This window comes from Neophocaena asiaeorientalis, unplaced genomic scaffold, assembly GCF_003031525.2.
Source record: "Neophocaena asiaeorientalis asiaeorientalis breed wild unplaced genomic scaffold, Neophocaena_asiaeorientalis_V1.1 scaffold283, whole genome shotgun sequence".
In the NCBI taxonomy this organism is placed as follows: domain Eukaryota; kingdom Metazoa; phylum Chordata; class Mammalia; order Artiodactyla; family Phocoenidae; genus Neophocaena; species Neophocaena asiaeorientalis.
The window spans coordinates 349,374-368,222 of NW_020172827.1; the positions used below are offsets into that span (position 1 = coordinate 349,374).

General features: G+C 39.6%; 1 protein-coding gene and 1 pseudogene across 1 annotated transcript in view; one reads left to right on the forward strand and one right to left on the reverse strand.

The window, feature by feature from the left end:
• The window catches only part of RGS5 (regulator of G protein signaling 5), a 49,960-nt gene extending 31,556 nt beyond the window's left edge, over positions 1 to 18,404 (reverse strand). Inside the window, exon 1 of the mRNA XM_024741985.1 lies at positions 18,299 to 18,404. Coding sequence (XP_024597753.1) covers positions 18,299 to 18,342 — 44 coding nt within the window. The 5' untranslated portion in view covers positions 18,343 to 18,404. The remainder of the gene's footprint in view (positions 1 to 18,298) is intronic.
• On the forward strand, positions 11,302 to 11,763 carry LOC112397713 (biorientation of chromosomes in cell division protein 1 pseudogene; annotated as a pseudogene).
• Positions 18,405 to 18,849: the final 445 nt, after the last annotated feature.

Genomic DNA, 18,849 nt, shown 5'->3' on the forward strand with positions numbered 1-18,849 from the left:
TCCCCGACCTTGGCAGAGAAAATGTCCAACTCCTAAGTGTGGCAAAACTCCCGTCTCAGGTTATATAACTGGAAGAGTTTGCAAAGCAAGTAGGATTCGGGTCAAAGAGGCTGTTCCCAGAGAGAAAGCGAAGTGAAACATTGAGGTATTCCCCAGAGAATGTAGCTAATGCCAAAACTAAGCAATTTTTCCTAAAAGTCAATAGACAGTATAGCACAGTGGTTAAGGGCATGAATGTTGAAGTCAAAGTAACCAGATTTATCTTACTACATGTGTGACTTTTGGCAAATTTCTAAGCCTCAGTTTTCTCATCTGTAAATTAGAGATGATAATGGTACCTACCTCAAAAGGTTCTTATGATGATGAAATTAGTTATTATATGTGAAGCACTTACAGTAATGCCTAGCACATTGACAACGCACTCCATAAATGACAGGGTGTATTATTTACTATTATTATTAATTATTATTATCTTACAGAAAATCCTGTGCCAATGAAGGAACATTTACACACAAAAAAGCCAATAACATATTATGTAACAGTAGGAAGGAAATTTAGGAAAGAAACAGTAAACATGGTAATATTTGCCCTTAACTAAACCCTATTTTCAGCTCAGTCACTAATTTGCTTGGTGATCTTAAGAAAGTTATTTGAGTTCTCTTGTCTTCAGTGAAAAATAAGAAAAGAGAGAGAGGAAGGAAAGATGGAAGGAAGGAAGGAAGGGAGGGAGGAAGGAAGGAAATAACTTTAGTGAGAAAAGCTCTAATATCTTCTCTAGCTATTATAAACTAAGACTTCAAGATCATCACAGTCAACATCTCGAGAAAATAAATGAGAAAGCGAGGACCTGAGCTGTGAAACGACTTGTAAATAGTACCACAGATTCCTTTTCTATTCCGTCCCCCTTCCCAACATCCCATGTTTATCTGTAATTACAATATTCTCTTTCCCATAATTTATAAACTCTCTGATTCACATTAAACTGTTTGTCTTCTTCATTCCCTGTAGATAATCTATCACAAATGTTGTTCTTTCTTCCTAGAAAATTCTTTTAAATGTGGCTTTTCCTCTCCATATCTAAATTTAGCACCTTTCTCCAGGCCTGAGTTACTAGGACATCCCACCTTACCATTTCCTTCTTCCTACTTGAATACATCCTGCACTCACTACTAGAGTACACTTTCCTACTTGCTTGTAATGGCTTTCTATTATTTACCATGAAGTTTCTCAAACTTGAATATATACCCCAATCACCAGAAGGTCTGGTTAAAACACAGATTTCTCAGCCCCATCCCAGAGTTTCTCATTCAAGAGGTCGGAAGCGGGACCAGAGAATTTATATCTCTGGTCCCAGGACCACACTTCTGAGAACTGCTGATCAACTGATTCAGTTTCAAACATCACTTTCTTGCTTCCAAAGTCCTCCACTTCTAAGCTTATTTCCCTTGGCTCCCCATAACTACTTGTATACCTAGTCCCATTGGCTTCCTCCTTAACCTGCCTCCTGACTGCCACCCATATGACAATTAAAACTATTCTAATGCTCTAGGACCAGAACAATCTCACTTTTTTTCCTGAAACCTCTGTAACTGCAAAAGCCTAGAGTGCTTTCTCTCTCCTCTAACATAAGATCCTCTGTTTTGTGATCATATTTAATGGACCTTACAGAGCTTTTAATTTGCCCTACCCTTATTTTAAAAGTAGAAAAATTGAGGTTTGTGTAAATTAAAATATTTTTCGAAGATCTCATACGATGTTATTCTTAGATTTCTAGTAAGTTGCAGAGCAAGGGATAGAATGCTTTCCTTCTGCTATAGTTATGGACAGCACATTTTCACCCAATTACTCTACTTTCTCGTGAATGCGTGTCTAAGACTTCCACGTGTATGTACTCCCAGTGAGATAACGAGCCCATTGAGGGTGGGTACCATATTTTACTTCTTTGATCTCCCAGAGAACCTAGAAAATAACTTTAAAGTTGCTTTAACTCCTAGGATTGTATAGAGGATAAAAGTACAGTTCTATACTGCTTTCGTTTATATTCCAACTCTTACTTACTAGTGGAGTGACTTTGGGCAAGTTACTTAAATTCTAAGCTTCCAATTGTCTATGTAAAATAGTGACAATATAGTTCCTACCTCACATATATATTATGGAGCTAAATATGTTAAGGCATTAAAGTGTTTAGAAGAGTAATTAGCACACAGTAAATATTCCTTAAAAGTTACCTATTATTATTACTGTTCTACTGTATTTGTCCTACTATCCTATCACAGCATCTTGCACATGGGTGTTGGGTAGTGTTTATTGCATAAATAGAATAGAATAGAACTCAACAAAGATCTTTTTGACTGACATGGGAGATAAGCTCCTTTCAGAAAGTCTCCACCTTGAAATAATGCAACTAATTCTGAAAGCATAGAGGATATACATTTCTGGACAGCACTCCTACAGAGAGACAAAGAAAGCAAATTTGGAGACCTCTGCTGCTACCTAGCTCAGCTCAGAGTTACATTATAATATCACCAGCTTTGTGCTGCTATTTTAAAATGAAAAAATAAAAAGTATTGTTTTTCCCAAGCACTGGCTACTCCCTACTCAAGGATTCCCATGGAAATTGAGATAATTCCCATGCTTTTATGGCCTGTCTCTTACATAGTCATCACTCGGAGTAGGTTATTAGGAGTAAGGAAGGAGACAGTGGAGGAACAAGACAGACAGGGTAGAAGTCTTTTTTTCCCTTTGACCTTAAATTCTGTGTCTTATTCAAAATATTATTGGCAGGATTTCTGGACTTTCTGTAATTCATTTGGAAGCCAGATAATGAACAGTGGGAAACTGGTCTTCAAGCTGAGGAAGACAGAAATTTGTGGTTTATTTTGAGCTCCAAAGGTGGAGAGGTCAGAAGGCATTCCCATGAGAGCCTCTCTGAACACTGGTGTGACCCATAGCCTTTGAACATCTCCATCTCATTCTGTTTTAAATTATCAAGAAGGACTTTCTAGAATGAAGTTTCTAGTTGTACATGGACTCTAGTTGTTTTATATCATATAAAAGCAAGAAATAAAAGTGGCAATAAAGGGTATCAGAAAAGAGGGAAAGAAAGAGTAGTAAAGTAAAATTTACCTAAACCTTAATCAACGTGAACATATATTACAGCACTTAATAAAACTACAGTTGCCAAAACTTAACGTGTCTGCTGGCAATGAATTTATGTAATAGATACCAGTTCGTTGCCTTGAATAATCAGAACACTTGGTCAACATTTATCTTTGCCAGATTATTATGTGCTGAGCAAAATAATGACATAACGATGAAGAATAAGAGGAGCTTTACTTGTCTGAAGTACAGAATTATATTTCAAACCATTTCTTCTCTCCCTCCCTTAACGTAATGTAACAATATCTTATTATTCTCAAGATTTCTATTTTCAAGAATTATCTATTTATTGCTTCATAAATTCACTTATCCATTCACTTGTCAGACTCTAATAGAGCAACCACTGTCAGGCACTGTACCAGATAGTATGGGGAGTGCTTTACAAAATTAATAAGCGATTGTTCCAGACCTCAAGTAGTTCCCATTTTATAAAGAAGATATATGTACAGTTGTCACTCCGTATACTCAGAAGATTGGTTCCAGGACCCCTACTGCCCACGGATATAAAAACGTGCAAATGCTCAAACATTTTATTTTCATATAAAATGGTGTAGTACTTGCATATAACTACACACATCCTCCTATGTACTTTAAATCATCTCTAGATTATGTATACTACCTAATACAATATGCATGCCATGTAAATAGTTGTAAATACAATGTAAATGCTATCAAAATAGTTGCCAGCCCTTAGCAGATCCAAGTTTTGCTTTTTGGAGCTTTCTTGATTTTTTTTCGCATGCCTTTGATCCCTGGTTGGTTGAATCTGCAGAACCCCCAGGGATGACGGGCCAACTACACACATAGTTTTATTTGGATGCAGCTATGACAGATAGAATGAGTCCCAGGTTTGAAATTGGCACCCCAGAACTCAGGCATGTGGAGTGTATTGTCTGACATTGGGCTGGATATTTAACTTATCTGTGCTTCTTTATCGGTAAAATAGTAATGTTGAAAACATCTACCTTGCAGGGTTAGACTAAGAATTAAATTAGATAATGTCAAATACCTAACCAAAGTTGAATCTGAGGGAAGTTGGTTAAGAAGTGTTAAGAAATACAGGGACAATGAAAAAGTTCTGTGAGAGTTCAAGGGATGGATTGTTAGCTTCTCCATGAAAGAGAAAAGAGAAAGCTTCTCAGAAGGGTTGAGATTTGGGGATGTATGATTTGGTTGGAATCCTGTGTGAGCAAGGAGGAGAGGGTATTGGTTGGATCCCAAAGCAGCTGCTCTCTTCCTGTCTTTCTCCCAGCTCCCCAGGGATCCTTCCAAAAGTTTAATATGGAAGTCCCCATCTTCCTAATATGTTTTTCTAAAAATTCCAAAGATGCTTTCAAGGTCCATGCATATGTCACAGGTCAATACATATGTCATTGCATTCCATGCAATGCTGGAAACTTCTCTCCAGCATTCTTATAGCATTCTCTCATTTTTCTCCCAATGAGCAATGAATTCTGACCTGTGGCACTCACACATCAAGGCTTGGTGAACAGGGATTCTTCCAATTGTGTGGTTATTGGGATAGGAGTTACTAAGTTAGAAGTCTGGGTTCTGGGTGGGGACAGGGTCCAAGAACCAAGCAGATGGTCACCTAGCTGCTGTGCTGCAAGAAAGATGCAAAGCAGCTGTCTTTGAACTGAGCTCTCTCCTCTAGATTGAACACATAGCAATCTTAGACAAATGCAAATGTAACTTTATGTATTGCAGATGCAAATCACAGCTGATAGGAGACCATCAGCTATAAAATGCAACAAGAGAAAAAAGACCCGAGAATTTGGGGAAGCAGGCCCAGAGAGCCTGCTAGGGAAGTCCCACAGAAAAAAGAAGGGAAGAACAATGCCTTCTATAGGGAAAGTATCTAGTTAACCCTTTGAGGTGTAGCCTGCACCTGAGAAATTTTCAATTAAGATGACAGAAGAATGGTCTGCAGAGCATAGAAACAGGCAGAGGAGGAGAGGGGGAGCGAGTCACATGACAGAAGTTACATTCTCATGTCTCCATTAGTGGTAGGCTAAATAATAGCTCCCCAAAATGTCCACATTCTAATCCCTGGGACATGTGGATATGTTGCCTTATGTGGCAAAAGGAATTTTGCAGATGTGATAAAGTTAAGGATCTTTAGGTAGAGAGATTATTCTGGATTATCTGGGTGGGCCCAATGTAATTGCAAGGGTCCTTGTAAGGGGAAGGCAAGAGGGTCAGAGTCTGAAAGCAATGTGTCAATGGAAGCAGACTGAGAGATATTGGAAGAAGCTACACTGCCGGCTTTGAAGATCAAGGATGGAACCATGAGACAAGGAATGTAGCTGTCTTCCAGATGTTAGACCAAGCAAGAAAATGACTCCTTCCCTAGACCCGCCAGAAAGAATGTAGCCCTAGGACCCATTTTAGACTTCTACTTTCCGGAACTATATGAGAATAAATGTGCATTGTTTTAAGCCACTAAGCTTCTGGCAGTTGTTACAGCAGCAACCGGAACCAAATATATCCTCTCTTAGCTTCTGTTTTTCAGCCTTGATTCACTACGGAAAATAGACTTAAGGCAGTCAGACTGTCTTCTCATCCCCATTCTACTTTTCTATTTTCAGTTGACAGCTAATCTCAATTCTTTTCACCTTTACTGAATGGTCTATATTTCAGCATTTAGCTTTCTGAATTTCCTCCCTAGACCAGCTATTCTTTTCTAATCTTTCTCCTTCTCTCCTAGCCCCAGGAGCTCAAACCAGACACAGCATCCTATAGGCTTCGGTTTCATGGCATAGCTAGCTAGGAGTTATTCCCTAGAGTCTTGCATTTCGCAGTTACATTTGGGTTTTTTTTTTTGAAATAAAATTAATTTAGTAACTATAAAACTATCAGGAAAGTCAGGATAAGGTGTTCTGACTTGACATTACCTAAGAATTCCTAAAGGAGAAGACCTGAGTTCAGAGGAAAAAACTCATTACCTACTCCTAAAAAGAATATCCTCTTTAGGCTACCAAATTCTGTCAATAGTCCATTTATTCTGTCAACACCCAGGCTCAGAGGGGTTATCTGTGATCCCCCTTCTCTCCTGCTTCCTGTCACCTATTTTTCTCATTTGCTTTCTAATGTTCCACGCAATGGGCCCTTCCATTTGAGTCTCATTTCCATATGTCTTGTTTAGCTCTGTAGGGAGATGAAGGTAGTTTGGGATGCTTTCCAGTTTCCTGCTCTGGCCCCATTCTGAGACATGGCTGCAAGGGTATCCCAACATGAAAATAACTAAGAAACATCACACACTTAGAAAAAGTACATGTTCTCCAGCTAACTAAATGGTTTACTCAACCCATATAATGCATAACCCTATTTAGTGTTTATAACAACCCTGAGGGAGGTATAAATGTTATTCTCATTTGCAGATGGGAAAACTGAGTCACAGAGAAATTAGGTGATTTGCCCAAAAATCATCCAGTAAATGACAGTGGTAGGAGTCACACCCAATCTCACTTCAGCTCCTGAGCTCTTAATTACTATGCAACACCTCTCTCATGTGTTCAGATGTTGTAATTGGCAGTTGCAGGCATCTGGTAAATAGAAATTTTGTTCAAAATCATTCTTTTTCTTAAAGACTACTGTTTGTTTCCTAATCAAAACCTTTTGAAAGATGGTGTCTATGGAAAAATAAATATCTTAAAAACGAAGACACAAAATTCATAAATTAAAGATCACCAGGTAAAATAAAATGAAGGTGATATGGAAATCCAGAGACCTTGAATTATCTCCAACTCTAACCAGCTATGTGGTCTTGGACAAGTCACCAAACAGTTTGGACATGTTTTCTCATCTATAAGAGAAGGAATTTGTCTGTGACACTGATCCTGTTCTCATTCTGTGATTCTAAGCTGGTCACCTTAGAGAAGGGGAAAAAAAAAATCACATCCCATCTCAAGGGACAGAATCTATGATTTCGAGTCACCAGACCTTTATCGTGTGTATGCGTGTGACCAGAATTGTGCTAGGTACTCAATTCTACACTGTCACAATTGTCAAGTGTCTTTGCTAATCTTGTCTTTTTCATGCTCTTAAACTGGTATCCATTTAATAAAATATTAAAATAAGTAGCTAATGAGAGTTACATATTCCTTTCCCTCAGCTGCAGCCCAGCCATCTGCACTCACATTTCAGCATAATTGCAAACATCAGTGCCCTGTCTGAACCAGGAAGGGAGACAAAGGTTAAGTTATTCTTAGAGGATCTGGGAGATAAATGTTAGAGGGCAATTAAAACTTTTTTAAAGGCTTTTTGAACTATCAAATTACAATTTTGAGAAAATCTCAACTTACAGAAAGTTCTTTTCTTCACTGTTGCCTGCTAAAGGAAAAGTGTAAAATTCAACCTGTGAAGGGAGGAAAAATATCCCCATTGATCCACATTCATCTATATGAAAAAAAATTGCTTCCTCCTAGCCAGCTCAGACACTTTCAAGCTGTCCGTGTGAATCTCTGATTTCAACAAACAGTCCATCTTTTTTCCAAGTCATAAAAAATATCAGGGGTGTGTGTGTGTGTACATGTGCACATGTATGCATGTGTGTTTGTTCAAGTGACATACTGTTTTAGACTTGGGGGATTCAGAAACAAAGTCCGATACTCTGAAGGCTTGTTATCCAGAAAGCACCAGACCTTAGATAGTGGGCTCTCCTGGGAAAGTCTTCAGTGTGACATGCACTGTTGACCTTACCCTACAGTGCACAGGTCATTCAGTCCCATGTTTCTGTAGACCCAGGTATCTCTTGTAAACTATTACTTAAAATGTTACCAAAATACAACAAACTACTTTGTTAATGAGACATCTTGATTCTTTCTAAACTTCCTGAATCCCCACAGACAAGTGCCTCATCAAGAAACAGATGGTTTGCACAAAAAAATATCAAAAAGTAGTAGCTTGACAAAAACAGCTCCACACACTTCAGTACCAATAATGAGCACTTACACAGAAGAGCACTTCACATGTTTTTCAGGTATTTTACTTCATGTTTCATATCTTCCTCAGACTCTAATATAATAGTTCCCACAACTTTCTAGAATGTAAAATTTAGGAATCTGAGTGACATTTTGTCCAGATGGGTTAGGAATTGTCTTGAGAAGTGTCTGGGAAAGCAGTTGGAAAAGAGAAAGGAAAGCATGTAGGATACAGAATAATGGTCTTAGCCTTATTTGCTATTTGTGAAGCCAGCTGATTATCAAGTATCTACTGTCCAAAGTGTTCAAAGACTGCTTAGCTGAATCTTTTCAACCCTGAAATATTTCCTTTTTGAAGGAGAAAAAAAATGTCAGGGCAAGGTGTTTTATCTCAGCATGGCAACTGAATAGAATGCTTTGCAAAGAAATACATTGTCTGGACTTCCCAGGAGAACGATGGTCAGGGTGAGTAAGCTCAAAGTCGCATGTGCATTAGTTGGGTTGGTGGTGCATATATCCTATGATTTAGGCTGGCCACATCTACAGATTTTCTAGGAAAGACCCAATTTCTAATGCCTGGTCTAGAGGCAAGCTATATGTCCTCATTCTAGTCGGAAATTGCAGTCACTGTGCATATTTGTGTCTGAAATGGATTCATGTAGTCAGAGGCAGTCTTCATGCCACTTGAAGAATTGTCTATACTCCAGTATCTACTCAACTGGTAGATGAAAATTGGTTAATTATGTAAAAGCCTAGAAACCCCAATTCACCCTTCTTATTCCAGCCTCAAGGATGGAAACTCTTTCACTGTTAAGTTGATGGATGAGTCTCCTTCTGGGCAGCATTCAGAAGGGCATGAGCGGACCACAGTTTCCACCGACTGAAGAAACACAGGACCTAGTGTGAAAGCAGTCAAGGCGGGCACTGCCCACCCAAGGTGAGGCATGTCTGTGTCTTTATTTCACTTTTCCTCCCTGCCCCCAAGGAAGTTATACTCTTGAGATAAGAGAGAACTAAATTAACTGTAAACAAAATACATTGACCCTTGAACAACAACAGGGGTTTGACCGGCACAGGTCCACTTCTATGTGGATTCTTTCAATAGTAAATACTACAGTACCACACCATTTAGCAGATGCAGAACCATGGATACGAAGGAGCCAGTGGATTTTCCATTCCAAGGAGGGTTGGTCCCCCAATGCCCCGAGTTGTTCAAGGGTCAATTGTACAAGAATCATAGACTGTTATAATCCATGATCTTTGAACCTAATTCACCCTCGAATTTTACAAGAAACTGAAACCATCTGTTCCTTGCATGGAATTTGCCAAAATAAAAAAAGTCACCTTCCACTACTTATAAATACATGTTTTTCACAAACTGGGAGTTTATTCTGAATTTCATACAAGCATTTTAAAGACGTATTGGGTACTGAATTTAGTCCATTGAGATCCTAAGTGACTGGAAGAATATTTCACACTTTTAATCACTGCTTTCAAGCTACATCCAGAAGTTAGTTTCTGGGCCTTCCTGTAGGACTTGGGAAGAGCTGGAAAATTAAAATAAAAATACAATCTTTCTTCAGAGTACACGGTGTCCAAATCAAGAACAATGAAGTAGTGGAGCTAGAAGGAGTGAAGAGGATCATATAATTAATTTCTCACCTTTTACAAATACAGTAATGAGGCCTGGGGAGGGAAGTGACTCATAACTCACCCTCTGCTATTTAGTAGAAGCAAGTTTACAGCTCAGGACCCTGGATTCCCCACCCAGCACCTTTTCCACATGTTACATAGCCTTTTATACTTAAATCTAAAAATTCTGTGTTCTACAAATAAATTGCAAGGAAAAAAGAAATAAAAGACCGGAAGCCCATTGATTAGGAAAGATATAAGAGGCTCTGGACCAATTGCAGTGTGTGACCCTGGGGTTTATGTGGTGTTGGTGCCTGGGTGGTGACTTGGGGTTACTCTTTCAGTTTTTTTTTTTTTTTTTTTTTTTTTTTTTTTGGGGCAGCTGCTGTGGCCTCTGCCGTTGCGGAGCACAGGCTCCGGACATGCAGGCTCAGCGGCCATGGCTCACGGGCCCAGCCGCTCCGCGGCATGTGGGATCTTCCTGGACCAGGGCACGAACCCGTGTCCCCTGCATCGGCAGGCGGACTGTCAACCACTGCACCACCAGGGAAGCCCTACTCTTTCAGTTTTAAAAGAGTACGGTGATTGCATGTGAATCTGTTCAACAGTGCCTCAGGGAAGACGGCTTAGTCTCCTCACTATTGTGAAGTAAAAAAGCAGAAAAAGGATCTGTGCCCCAGCGGCTTCCAGCTCCAGGCATGGTGTGCGCTGCACACAGTAGGATCTTAGTAAACATGATTTGATGTGGAGGAGCCGGTGGTTCTGCAGTCACTTAAGGGATGTGAAAGGTGGGTGAAAGGGCACTGGAGACAACCCCTCAGGTCATCTTGTTTATGAACCGTGGATGCCTCACCACACTCTACCAAGCAGCTCCAAATTAAGACGGCGAAAGTGCCCCCACCAGATAGAAGACACTGGTCTCTCAGTCTCTCTGGGACCTTAAAGTGCTTTTGCAATAAGTGATTTTCCATAACTAGAACCCAATTAATTGTAGAAAGAAGTAGAAATTGCATCTTTGGGACCGGTTATGTTCTTATCAGTCTAATAATAAAATTTAACAGTAGTCCAAAAAAAAATGTGTGACCCTCATTTGGACCCTGAGGGGTCAAACAATCCAACTGCAAAAAGGTCATTGAAGATATTTGGATGCTTACTGAATATTTAAGGATATTAAAGAATTGTTCATCTTTCAGTATAATCGTGGTTTTGAATGTCTTTTAATGTTTTGTAAAGAGCTTTTAAACGGGATACTTGCTGAAAGAATTATGGGCAAAATTGTAAAAATACTGTATTATTATACAAACTCATCATCATTATTATTTTTTTTTAATGAGGCTATGATGAGGAAGGATGAAAAGAAATAAGTTTTATCAAAAGCCGTGGCACAGGGTTTCCACCACCTCTCCCACCACCTCTGCTGCCTCAGAACTTGCCGCCGCTGCAGCTGCTGCCGCCGCCTCCTTCTCTGGCCTCTCTGCCACCTCCACAGGACCCAGGCCCTCTGTCCTTGAGAGGAAGCCGTATTCGGTCTCCCTCGCGGGCCCGGGGCGCAGCCATGACAGACAGCGGGGGAGGTGGAGGCACCGGCATGGTGGGTGGCGGCCCCATCCACCCGGCCTCACTGCTTCCTGGACACCCGCAGCTCATAGCGCTCACCCTGGAGCAGCTCAAGAACCGGGGCCTGATTGACAGATTTCGCCGGGACTGCCTGGCAGACGTGGACACCAAGCCAGCTTACCAAAACCTGAGGCAGAACGTGGATAATTTTGTGTCAACACATCTGGAGAAGCAGGAATGGAATCCTACGATGAACAAAAACCAATTGCGAAATGGTCTGAGGCAGAGTGTGGTATAGTCAGGCATGCTGGAAGCTGGAGTGGACAGAATTATTTACCAGATGGTGGATCCCAAGCTAAACCACATCTTCAGGCCACAGACAGAACGAGCAATTCATGAGTTCCTGGCGGCCCAGAGAAAAGAAGCTGTGCCAGCACCCCCTCCAGAGCCTGAAAGCCAGGACCCTCCAGCCCCATCCCAGGATGCTTCCTAAGAATAGACCTGACACGTTTTGGAAGCTCCATTGAATTAACGGTGAAGCATTGGATTCAGTTACATAAGAGTACAACTTCAGATTGAAGACAGGCCAAGGTCATCACTGGCTTCAAGATGCAACGTAGACTGTGTGGCGGTGTCCAGATAAATTAGGGAGCAAGTGGGCCAGTAGGAAAGTTGACCATGTGGGCCCCACGTCGTGCTGCCGTCTGGCCAGCCTGTCCAAGGGGATGACCCCCAGTAGACACTACAGATATATTAAGAAACACTACCTCAACTCAGGGTTGTCCTGAAACGAACCTTTGTACTTGAACTTAGAAACTGTGTGTGAATTTTAGGGTTTGTGCGTGGGGATAAGCAAAAGCTATAATGAAGGAACATAACCAGTCCCAAAGATGCAATTTCAAAGAATGACACTAAAGGTTTGCCAGGAGTAAACATTGGACAATGCTTATTTGATAATCTTTCTCAGAGTTGTACAAGTCATTAGCAGCAAATAGCTTTAAGATCTTTGTGACCCTCTTGTGCATGACTCTTTGTATCTTCCATTTCCTCTCCCCTGTAAGGTGTCAAAACATGGGACCTTAGAATGCATGAGAAAATGTAGACTTAGATGTACGGAAAACACATTTGCAGGCTCTCTGTCCAAGGCTTCTTCCTATCCTACAAGGGCTAGTGAGTCTTGGGTGTGTTTATTTTATTCTCATGTCTGTGTTTTTTAGAAGGTGAATAATTAATAAGTGGCTTAAGTTTTGTAATTAAATCATTTGATACTCTGGGGGAAAAAAAAGCCGTGGCACATAACTGAAATGTAAATGTTGTTTTTCTGACTACCTATAAAGAAGGAAAGAAGGATGGAAGGAAATTAAGTATTTAATAAGGGTCTGCCTACTAAACACTAGTTACCTTACATACATTATTTCATTTATTTTTTATAGCATCTCTCCCCAACAAGATAAATATCCTCAATTATGGATAAGGAATGAAAGCCAGAGAGGTTTAGTTTCTGGAGTTTATACAACTAAGGAAGTAATAGAGATGGAGTTACCACCTCCATGTTTTTTTCACTCCACCACATTGCTGATGTTAAGGGAGGGGATAGACTGTGAACTTACATCCTTCCTTACTCTGGGTTTTCTTTAATATCTCTAAAATGTGTAATTTTAGGAGCTAGTTTCTCAGTGAAAAACAATCAGGCTTTCACTGTCTTTATCCTCTGGGTGACTCAGCCTTTAAAATAGAGGGCAGGTTTAATGTTATCTGAGACTCCATTCAAATGAACTTTAAAGGAAGAAAGAGATAGGAACCTGTTATCTTCTGGCCTCCAGCCATATTCTGGTTCCTGTTACTAATGATTGATCCTGACTGAACTAATTAAAGTTTAGTTTCTTTGCTTTCTGGCCAGCAGGACAGACAAAAGCCATTAACACACAACCCCAGAAATATAAACTCCCTCCCTAGATAGCATCTATCCCATAATAGTGTGTAGTCCTTGTTAAAGAAGGAGAAACAAATTAGATAACCTTTCAGGTTAGCTTTCCAAACTTAAGATTCTGGGATCTAAAAGCGTTTTGAATTGATATCTGGTGTTTCAACATAGCTCAGAGTAAATGAAAGAAATAATAGGAAGAGACAACAGAATACAGAATGTAAGTCATTAAAGAAGCTGGGACAGTACTGCATGAGAAATAGCCAAAGTGATATAATTTCATGAGGTTCATCTTGCATTAGAAGCAAAAGAAGACTCACCTCTTTAACAAGGTTTTCCTGATGAAATTATAGAAAAGCTTTCTTCCTCTCCCAGCCTCTTCCACTCTGCCCCCCAAACAGGAAGTCCTCTTTATTTTGCAACATACACTCTTTATCCTATTGTAGCATAAAAGTCACTGCCCTTGTCCTTCTCAATCCCTTTGGAAGCAGAGAAAACACCAGGACAACCTGGAAGCAGGTCTGTCTCCACTTGCTATAATAAATATTTGTGCATTCTTTTGACAAAGTATTTAAGTGCCTACTACGTGCCAAGTACAGATTGTCTTTTTAGTAATTGAAGTCTTTAGACAAAAGGGGGGAAAATCTTTTTCATGAACACATCTTTTCAATCCTCACAGCTGGAGTAGATGGGCACTGGACAAGTTCCAAGGAAACAGTATGCAGGACGAGGTGCATGGGAAGTTAACTGTGGCTGGAAATCCAAAGTTCCCTCCTTGCTTGCATGAGAGAGACAATACAGACTGCACAAAGATGTCATAACATCAATCCCCTCTCACCTCCCAGCCTTTGCACATGCAGACGTGCCCCTTGGCCTGGGATGACTTCCTTCTCTTTCCTCTTCCTCTCTGGACCTGACCAACTCCTCAGTCCTTTCAGGCTTAGTTCATAAACCTTAGGCATCATCCCCTGTGACTTCTTACAGTTTTCCATAGCTACCCAAAACTCTAGGAGCTCCCCATCCATTCCCCCCACTTTTGTGCTTCTTAGCACTTGGTGTATTTATTCCTCTATAGTGGATCTCAACACGGAGGGCTACTTTCTTCTTATTTATCTCCTTACGTGGACTGAAATTTCCCTGAGAGTTCTTTCACCCTTATGCTTAAGGCAAGTATGGAGGTTGGAAAGGCAATCCAGAGAAACAATAGAAATTGTTTCATCAGTAAAAATTGAAACAAAGGTTTTTCTTAGGAACATCCCCTTGCTATTTTATTAAATAGTTTATTCACTTCCTTAAGATTGCAGGGTTTCACTGAAATATTTGCAATTATGTCACAAGACTCTCTATCAGCAATAGAAATCTTCAAATTCATACTTGTTCCCAGAAAGCATGATCCCAAACCCTACTATCTCTTTAGGCTTCTTTGATGATCCTGTGTCCATTCTGATTCATTGATCATTTATTCAAGTTCATTGCTACAGTCTTTAATTCACTAGGTGCTTATCTTTTCTCTATAACTGGTCCAAGGATGTGCTCATGCCTTTGGAAAAAGCTGTATTTACTTAATCCTGTGGACTCAGGAGCCTTGACCCACTCTGTTTGTTGCTTCTGTGTGGCTTGACAACCTTACAAGATTAGTTGATTAGGTACTTTTCTACTCTAAATTATCCATACTTAGACCCACATAAATTGAAGAAGATAGGGAAAAATTGAATGTTTAGTAAAATGATAATAAACAACAAAACAAAACATCACTTTCCGCATTTACTTTCTATAGCTCCTGAAATTCCCAGCATGGCCACACACTTGAGGTGGCCAGAAGCCCCTGTGTGAACTATGGATTAAACACATTCCACAACTAGCAGCCTTTATAATCTTAAACAGAAATCAGATGTAGGTCAGATATCTGTAGAAGAGTTTGTGACACTTTATTAACAGCCCAGGGAAAATTCTTTGTCGGTAGCTGTCTTCATTACTCCTTTACTCCCCGTTTTTAGTTTAGTAGAGACTGTAAATTTGGTATCAGGAGTGGTCAACCCCGATGGACAAAAACAATAATAATCACACTGGTTGCTTTACGTAATGGTGACAGCTTTGGCGGAATCACAATGATAACACTCTTTGTTTCAGAAGACTTCCATCTTTTTCCAAAGAGCAATATTTACTTTAAAAATTAAACTTGTTCAGAGAAATTTAAGACACTTAAAATAAAATGAATTTTTAAAAAGAAGCCTAAAATTCATAGCGGAAAATCACTGGTAAAAAGAAGACTTTCAATTGACTCAACTCTTTCTTTTTCCATTGACTCTAAGATTCCCACCCATACAGCACAGGTTTCAATAGGCTAGAAGGTAAAAACTGTGGGGTGGGGGCCATTTATTGCCCAAATATTTGGATTATTGGTCTCTTTAAATATATAAAAAATGTGAGGTCAACTTTGAGTTTTAATGAGCAATAGTCTTAAAAATATAAATAAATAGTAAAACAATAGTTTCTACAAATACGTCAAAGTTGACTCTGGCTTAATGCTTCCGTAAACATTGAGAAAGGACTATTTTCCAAAGCTCCTGTTACATGAAGTAAATGTTGTTTTCTTGGAAGTCAGATTCTCACTGAGTATATTGCTTCTGCCACAGCCATGATTTCAACACAGGGTTGAATTCTTGACGATTTTCATTAATTGGCTCCCAAACTTTTAGAGAGAAATAAATTAGGAAAAATTTTCCTTTACTTGCATCTCTCGCTAGTCACTGAAACCAGGTGTATTTCACTTTATTTAAACTATATTATGATTAGAAAGGATGTTAGAGAACAGCTAATCCAACATTCATTTACTAAATAAGAAAATAAAATCCCAGGACAGTGAAATCACTTGCTCATGGACACAAATTAGTTAATGACAAAACGAAGTCTGTTCTTTACTCCGTAACCAGTATTCTTTCCACTATGAATAGAGCCAAGGAAGGCAGGTTTGGAAGGATTTATTCAAGTATCATTTTTCCCTTGGAGTGGACAGTTTTAGGTTCTTTCCATGAGAGTGTGCTAACAGCTCCCTAGCTCTACAATTCCACTTCTCCAAATCATTCGTTACAGTCATTGGAAATATGACTATATTTGCAATGGTAACAGATCATGAAAAAAAATGTAATAGGACACAATAATCACAGGATTCTACCATATGCCTTAAAAGTTTCAGGCAATCTATGCAGAAGAGCTTGCTCCTTGGTCAGTCTATAATATACTGTGTGAACATTAGTTATATCCTGGAGCAGAAGAATTTACTGTGAATTAAAAGATTTGTAAAGTGAATCAATAGCAATGTTGGTAGTGAATTAGTGAATCAGATATGAAACAGTTATAGGAATCAATGAAAGAAATGTGCAATCCATGTGCCTCAGTAAACATTATGCATATTTACAAAAACAAATCGGGCAACATTAGTAACAATGCCAAACTTTCAACAAACATTTCTTGCTTTTTCACTAAATGCCAAGCAGCGGGTCATAGGATCACAAAATGACTGGCAGACCGATGTTAACAATCATTCTGAGGCAATAGTTCACCAATTAACAAGGTTAAGATTTACCCATTACATGAAAGTACATGATTTCAAACAATAAGTGGGCTAAAGACATGGGTTAAAATTGTTGTAAAAGTCAAATCTGCAATTCGCAGAGTTGTAAAAGTGGAAATGGAAAAAATTATGCATCGTCATGTTCAAGGAATTGCCTTTCACCCCTGTATTCCCCCTGTTTCTCATGCTTTCTCTAGGGGGAAAGATAGGCTGATAAACAGTACCCAGCACTGAAACCTGTCTCCCCGCCGAGGATGATCCAATGGCCAATATTGCCCACCTAGTTACAATCTAGTCCTAGTCTAGTTACTTAAGTCCTACTTTACTTTTTTAAAAAATATATACATCTTTTAAAAATAATCTGTGCTTTTGACAGCACAAAGTGAGAGAGGTCTTTATTTCTGGTCACTAGACAGTATTGTTGGAGACAAATTCCTTTGCTAGGATGTTATCTCTTTAAAAATCATTTTGAGATTATTTCTAGGGTCGAAGTCATCAAAAAGAAAACCTGAACTTGTAAGAGACAGAAGTACAGATCCATTGAACAACACAACTTTCTTAGGCAAACATTGACAGTGCCTTTAGGGATGAAGTTAGGCTGTACAAGGATCACCTTTATTTCCTTTAAATAGTGTAGGATCAAACAAAATTTAATCAAATTCATTCTTAAGAACTAAGAAGAGGAGAAATATCCCTAATTCTCTGCATCAGGTAGGATTTCTGGGTTAAATTTTCTAACAAGTCAGATATTTGTTCTCCTCCTGTTTACTTAGTCTAGATACTTAGGATTCCCTCCAGAACATTGTCCAGTCTGAGGACAACCACAGAGCCTCAAAGGTGCTCCTCTGTATCTAAAGAACAATGATAGCTAATAAATAATCTCTATGTCCCAAGGGCTGTCTTCTATCCAGCAATCCAGCTCCTTCTATCTGATGGTATCCAGATACAAAGAAAAATGAGAAGTCCTCTCTGCCTCATTGCAAATCTCAGTCTTCCTTTCTTATTCCATGTACATTAATAAAGGTTAACATTTACACATTTCTCATATGTGCCAGACAGTGTTCTGAGCATTTCACATACAGTAATTCAATCCTCATAACCAGCTAGTGAGGAAGATACTTAGTAGATCCATTTTTACCAGTAAGGAAACTGAGATACAGAGTTTAAATAAATTGTCCAACACCACACAAATAGTAAGTAATGGAGCCAGGATTCAAACCCAGGCAGTCTGATGTTGGAATCCATGCTCTTAACCATACACTTCTGAGTCTGAACAAGAGCTTATAAAGTAGGCATCTCCTCAGAGGAAATGATGTTCTGGATATAAATGATGTATGATATATCTCATATTGCATCAGTCTGCTAGCTCAGATCTTTCAAAACCTTGCCATTAACAGAGAGGAGGCAATTCCCAGTCTATAATCAGCCACCTGTTTTGCCACAAACTACAGTGGCCCTCTATTGCCTCTGAGTATCCTCCCCTGAGTGAAGATTCTCCTTATCTCCACCTCTTAAGTCAAAATAACTCACCTTTCCAGGCATGAGTGGGGCAAGGCTGCAAGTCCTTTGCACATTTTGGCAAATGGCTTAGGTCCTCAGTTTTGAGCACAAGTCCTTATCAGCAGAGCAAGTCTTTGAAAACTTCAAATCCGTCTGGGACTGCCTTTTTCTCTGAGGAATATATAGAGGCTCTTTCCCAGCCCTCTGTCACTCTGTGGACCAATCCAGAGCCTAAGAGGAAATTACAGGCTGGAGAACAGCAGCAATTGTGTGGGAGTTGGAGGCTGGAATCTTTTCTCTGCTGCAGGCGCTGCTGCATTAGGCTTCCAACTGCTCTTATCAGAACACTTACTCTGCCAGGGCAAGAGGAGTCCCTAAACTGTGCACAAATCATTCATGTTTTAACACATAATTTTGAACGAACCACACCAAAGATGTGGGCTTTGTTATGAAGCAGAGGGCCTTGGGCTAGTTCAGATATGTCAAAGTCGTAGATTGTTAGGACTGTAAGGGCCTTTGCAGATCATATAGCCCAACGTTGTTTCACAGTGGAGGAAACAGTGTTAGAGAAGTTCAGGGGA